Here is a 6025-nt window from a genome sequence, read left to right on the forward strand (position 1 = left end):
AACAGACTTATATCCAAGCAAGCCTTTAATTTGCTGAGGTCACATGCACTGGGAAAAAAAAAAATCACGTAGGCAATGTCATTGTTCCCCTTTATTTTCAGATACACAAATAAGCCTACAGGACATTATTTGTATGAAAACAAACAGCAAAAAGGCAACTCATAGACAAATGGATGATGGGGGTTATAAATCTAGGACAGGAATGTTACGGTAGGATTTAAGTCGGAGCATTTAGGGGTAAATAGACTAAGGTTTGGGTGAAAGTTAGTGGTTGAGGTGCTTAAAGCTCGCCACTGTCAGCAACGACAATCTTGGCACTGGTCTTTCCGCTGCTGGAACCATAGCCCTCCACTTTCTTGATCACATCCAGGCCTTCCACAACCTGTCCAAAGACAACGTGCTTGCCATCCAGCCTGCAAGAAAGGTCAAGCAGATTACTAAAACAAACAATAAATGAAATATGAGGAAGCATGCCAAGAGCACTTTATATGCTCACCATGAAGTAGGAGCTGTGCAGACAAAGAACTGGGAACCATTGGTGTTGGGGCCAGCATTGGCCATGGACAGACATCCGGCACCGGTGTGTTTCAGGATGAAGTTCTCGTCGGCAAACTTGTTTCCGTAAATGGACTTTCCACCAGTTCCGTTGTGTTTTGTGAAGTCGCCACCCTACAACCACAGTTAGAAGATTTGAGAGGTTACTATAAGAGCAACAAGTTACAACTAAACGTTTAACTTGTTCTGCCAAACAAAGAATTACAGAAAGGCTGATGCACACACTAACACACCCAAATTAAGACCAATCATGCGACTACGTAAACAGTCATACCTGGCACATGAAATCAGGGATGACACGGTGGAAGGTGGATCCTTTGTAGCCATAGCCATTCTGTCCTGTGCACAGCTGCCTGAAATTCTCTAAAACAAAAAGGTGCAAAGAACATGTTTTAACTTTCAAGACAGTGATTGTAAATTACACTCAAATGTGGAAAGAATTATGGTACCTGCTGTTTTAGGGACGACATCAGCTTTTAGCTGTGAAAAGAAAACATTCACATTAATATTCGACAGCAAATTACAGAGCAAGGCTGATAAAAAAAATCAGAGTATATGTTATTAATGTGGATGCAAGTTGGCAAAATAGTTGTATGAAATGACCTTAAAAAGGAACTCAATGGAAAACTTTTACGTGTTTGATATGTACACCCCATCCCAAATAAAACCATGTACTTCCAGATGCCGTCTACACAGTTGCCTGTGGGTGCACGTCACCCATTCAGCCGCATTATCACACTGCAGCATCTAGGTACAAAACTTATCTTGTGCGGCATTACAATTGCGCAAGAAACAACTGCATAGCGAAAACATCGACTTGTGTCTATGGGAACGCTGCATTGATTCCAGAGAGAAAAAGGGCGGGTAAAAGTACAGTGCAGAGCACGATACGTATCTGGACATGTTACGACAATCTTGCAGCAGTGCAAGGGCGCGTCTCTGTCCGACCACGTGCGAGTGTGACATTTCCGGGTTCTTTTAAACTAGACGTTGAATTAAAATGGCCGTTTACATTGTATTTTTATTTGAATGCGTAACGTAACGCATTGTGTGAATATTGATGTGTGATGCCACCACAAGACGATTTTAAAAACAAAGGCAAACAAATTCCTCCACATGACAGTTACGCAGCAAACGGTCTGCGCCATTACGCACTGCGTGATCTTTTGACTATTATAGCGGATGCATGGAAATCTACGGAGAACGGTTTCCCCCATCCCCCACACACACCAGGAGAACTTTCAATAGCTTTTCATTTGACGAGAGAGAGACTGCACGTGCCGAATAACCACGAGAAGAAAAGTGAACTGTTTTTTAATGTAGAATTAAAAAGCCAAACAGAGTGCACCTTTTATATTTTTGCGGACGTGACCTTTTTTTGGGCCTGAACGAGAAGTGGCTTTACCGGTGCCAGGACTAAACAATAGAGAGGCGGCCCCAGCCCATTACATACTCGCTGGGATTTTCAGCATCATTTCCCCCTAAGTCTTCCACGAATTTAACTCCACCAGCGACAAGTTTACATGCAAGGTAACTTTAATCCTTGCAGTACGTGCAGATACTAGGGGAAGAAATAAACGAGAATGAACGCATGACATGCAAAATAGCCGCTCGAGCAGTAAAATACGCATACGTGGGCGATAAGCGCCTCGCATTAACAAAACAGCTAGTCTTGCAGCGCGTGAAGAGTTTTGATTATTCTTCCAGCAGCTATCAATAAAGACCAAACCCACGCCCGAGTGGAAAATTACTCCATTTGCGCCATAGTCCGATTGATAGAAAAGACGGGAGAATATCGCCTTAAATGTACCTCCATGATCACTCTCCCAACCGGCTTTCCGTCTGCGGTGAGATCGAAGAAAACTCTAGGATTTCCCATGATTTAAGATTGTTTTGCGTTTGGATAATGCTGGGGCCGAGGCGTGTGAACCGTTCACCACTACTGCGCTTTCAACTAAGAAAAAGACCGGATGAAGGCCGCTGTGCGATATAATTACCGGGGAGGGGCGTCACTAAATCACCTCCGTCCAATAAGAGCGGTTGAATACTTCGACAGACACAAGCCCGGACCAATGAAACATTATCATTAAGATTTTTCTGGACCCTCTTTTTAGGAAACGCAGCTTGAAGGCGTGCGTTTTTGTTAACGTGTGCTTGGCCTATTTATGGCCTTATGAATGATTCTTTTAAATTGGTCTATATGAACGCATTTTAGACGTTTTTAGGGTTAAGAAATATTAATGAAACATGGATGATCTGATGGATGACAGTGGCTTATTTATAAAACAAATGTATTTCAAGAAAATCAAAGCTGACTTATTTTAATGCATAAAAAAGAGCATGAAAGCTGTTTCAGATGGGCTATATATTAAGAATTGTTCCGTTTTTTTTATGTTATTGAAGGGTATATGTATATGTCATCATTTTCATATTTTAATCACTGAAATAATAAAAGTCCAATAAACATAGTCATTTTTCTCTTTATTTGTTGATAAAAGAAGTAAATGTGTACAAAATATAACATGGTCACTGATCAAAGACAAATGAACAATGAGGGTTATATATCCTGGTAAAGAATGTTGTGGTTAGAGTGGGGTGAGTGATAACTAGACTTAGGTTCGGGTGAAGGTTAGCGGTTGAGGTGTTTAAAGCTGGCCACAGTCAGCAATGATAATCTTGGCACTGGTTTTTCCACTTCTGGAACTATAGCTTTCCATTTTCTATTGATGAAGATGTAGCCCTTCAAATCTTCTCCAAAGACAACGTGCTTGCCATCCAGCCTACAAAATACAAGTAAAGTCGGTTATATTAAAAAAGGACAACCCATGGCATAACCAAGACAGAGAAAGCATGCATCAACACGTGATGTAGACTCACCACAAAGCATCACCTGTACAGATGAAGAACTGGGAACCATTGGTGTTGGGGCGAGACTTGGCCATGGACAGATATCCAGCATCGGTGTGGTTCAGGGTGAAATTCTCATTGGCAAACTTGGTTCCGAAAATTGACTTTCCACCAGTTTCATTGTGGTTTGTGAAGTCGCTGCCCTGCCACAGTTCCAAGATTAGATCTGATTTCAGTTGCAAAAAGTTTATAATTATATTAAATTATATATTTTTATATAATAATACAATTAATGATTCTTTTGATTTTGGCAGTAAAAGTTAAAAATCCCAATTGATCAAAAAGTAAACATCCATATTGACCGACCACCTGCATGGAATCGTTTGGTCCTGCCTTAGCGCTCGCAGTGACGGTGTTTAGTTGCAGTCAGTAGATGCGCCATAACTACAGGGACCACAATGTTGCCTAGTAACGTTAAATCAAAATCTGTTTTTTTAAAAAGGAAAGAAAGAAAGCTTTAGAGGAAAGACAAAGGGTGTCAAACTGTAACCCAGTTTTTCACCAAGAAAGGTGGGTAGCCTATAGTCCAGTGGTTGTCAACTCTGGCCCGCGAGATCCACTTTCCTGCAGAGTTTAGCACTAACTCTGATAAAACTCCTGAAGAGGCTATCGATTACTTTACGAAAAGACGGGTTCAACTTTATGTTGGTCTGCGCAGATTGTTTGGCATATCCCATTAAAGACCACGAGAGCGATTCGAATGTACCGCGCAATCTGCACTTGAATCTCTTTTGCGGTACTTGTCATACGATGATAGATTTGCGCAGCGCCGCATTAAGTTGAACGCATCTATTGTAAGGACGCTGATTAGCTTGTTCAGGTGTTTTATATCAGACGTGGGGATAAACTCTGAAGCAAAATGGATCTCGCGGGCCAGAGTTGAGAACCACTGGCCTATAGTCTGTGAGTGGTATAAACCTTTTGGCTTAATGTCCATAGTTAAATAAACTAGCTAACAACAGACTAGTGTTAGCCTACATTTAATCACCATTTAATCAGTGCAGGGAAACGTTTAGCACAATAATAACCCTGGTGTGGAAATTCACTTTTACATGTCCACTTTATTTTCTTGCTGGGATATATGTATATTTATATATTTATATAAATATATATTTATATATTATATATATATGTATATATATATATTTATGGTTGCTTTTAATCTTGCATCAAATAGTGAACTGCATACTAGACTTGCATGAATGTACAAATCACCAGAAGTAAATATTGTGCTAGTACTAGTATTGAACTACAAGACGCAAGACAGTTGCAAGACTTGTATTAGAGTTATGTAAAGCTTTTGATGGGACAGTTAGGTCCTAGAGATGTGGTTACAACAGCTGCACAAAGGGGGCCTCGTTTAGATTTTTGGTCATGGGGCCCAAAATTCCTGGCGGCGCCCCTATTCATACCTGACACATAAAGACAGGGATGACAACGTGTAAGGTGCCATTCTGTGCACAGCTGCCTGAAGTTTTCTAGAACAAAAAGGTGCCAGTGATGTGCACTTCACATTAATGAATTAAAAAAGCAAATAAAAATTGTACCTGCTGTTTTAGGGACAATGTCAGCTATCAGGTGTTTAAAACAAACAACTTCAGAATGATATGGTGAAAAGCTGCATGTTTGAAAAAAATGATTTCACTGCAAGTTGTACAGTTGTACAAAGTATAAGTGACAAATTAAATCTTTAACCTTATACTACTTTTCTGTTAGTACTGTTATCAGTTTGAGTTAAATTTTACTTGAATCAATATTAAAAAACATTGACATATTTTTTTGTCAATTATTTAAAACTTCTTCAATAACGATAAATTTACATAACAAGAAAGGTGAATTAAGAAATTTAGTTTTGTTTTATGAAAGAAAATCTAAGAACTAGGTAAGTTATGTTTAAAACATAATTGTAAATTAAATATAAGTTACTGGCAAACCTGCTGCAAAACTACAGCAATGTTTTACAGTGTAAACAGCTTATTTTATAAAAGGAATATATAAACAAAATGACAAAACAAAACATAATATACAGAAAATAATAATTGACTTAATTTTTTTTGTGTGTGTTTCTACCCATGTACCGGAGAACTAATAAAACTCCCCTGTCAAAATGCAAAAAACGTCACATAAGAACATCACATTGTGAATATCAATGAATGATGCCTTTCAAAATCAAAATCCTCCAGGTTGCCAGATTCTTACACAGTTCCCCTGAAGATTCCATGCTTCACCAGCAGCTTGAAAAGATCCGTTTGGTAACAAGCATTCTTAATATCTTTCTCTATGTTCATCAGAACAAAGAAATGTATACAGAACTGTAACAAATTCGAAGGCGAGTACACTAAATGATGACAGGATTTTCGTTTTTTTGGGATCTATCCCTTTAAATGCTCTAAAACGATATTGCTCATTGTTAGTTTATGTTAGCTAGCTACTGCGTTAAATAATTGTAATATTCTGCATGAATGTAAGGCAATGAGTGTCAAGGCGGAAAAGCACACGCCTTTGAATAAAGAAGTCATTCTGATGGCAACTTTTATTTCAAAGTGATCAAATAACAAGCATT

General features: G+C 39.0%; 1 protein-coding gene and 1 pseudogene across 1 annotated transcript; both read right to left on the minus strand.

The window, feature by feature from the left end:
- Window positions 1-78: 78 nt before the first annotated feature.
- ppiaa (peptidylprolyl isomerase Aa (cyclophilin A)) lies at window positions 79-2525 on the minus strand. Its single transcript, XM_056773019.1, has 5 exons — window positions 2366-2525; window positions 1005-1035; window positions 830-918; window positions 497-669; window positions 79-413 (listed from the first exon to the last, which is right to left on the minus strand). Exons 1-5 carry the CDS (start codon window positions 2432-2434, stop codon window positions 281-283), a joined length of 495 nt encoding a protein of 164 aa, XP_056628997.1. The 5' UTR covers window positions 2435-2525; the 3' UTR covers window positions 79-280.
- A 675-nt stretch (window positions 2526-3200) lies between these two features.
- On the minus strand, window positions 3201-5683 carry LOC130406893 (peptidyl-prolyl cis-trans isomerase-like; annotated as a pseudogene).
- Window positions 5684-6025: the final 342 nt, after the last annotated feature.

This window comes from Triplophysa dalaica, chromosome 18, assembly GCF_015846415.1.
Source record: "Triplophysa dalaica isolate WHDGS20190420 chromosome 18, ASM1584641v1, whole genome shotgun sequence".
Classification (NCBI taxonomy): Eukaryota; Metazoa; Chordata; class Actinopteri; order Cypriniformes; family Nemacheilidae; genus Triplophysa; species Triplophysa dalaica.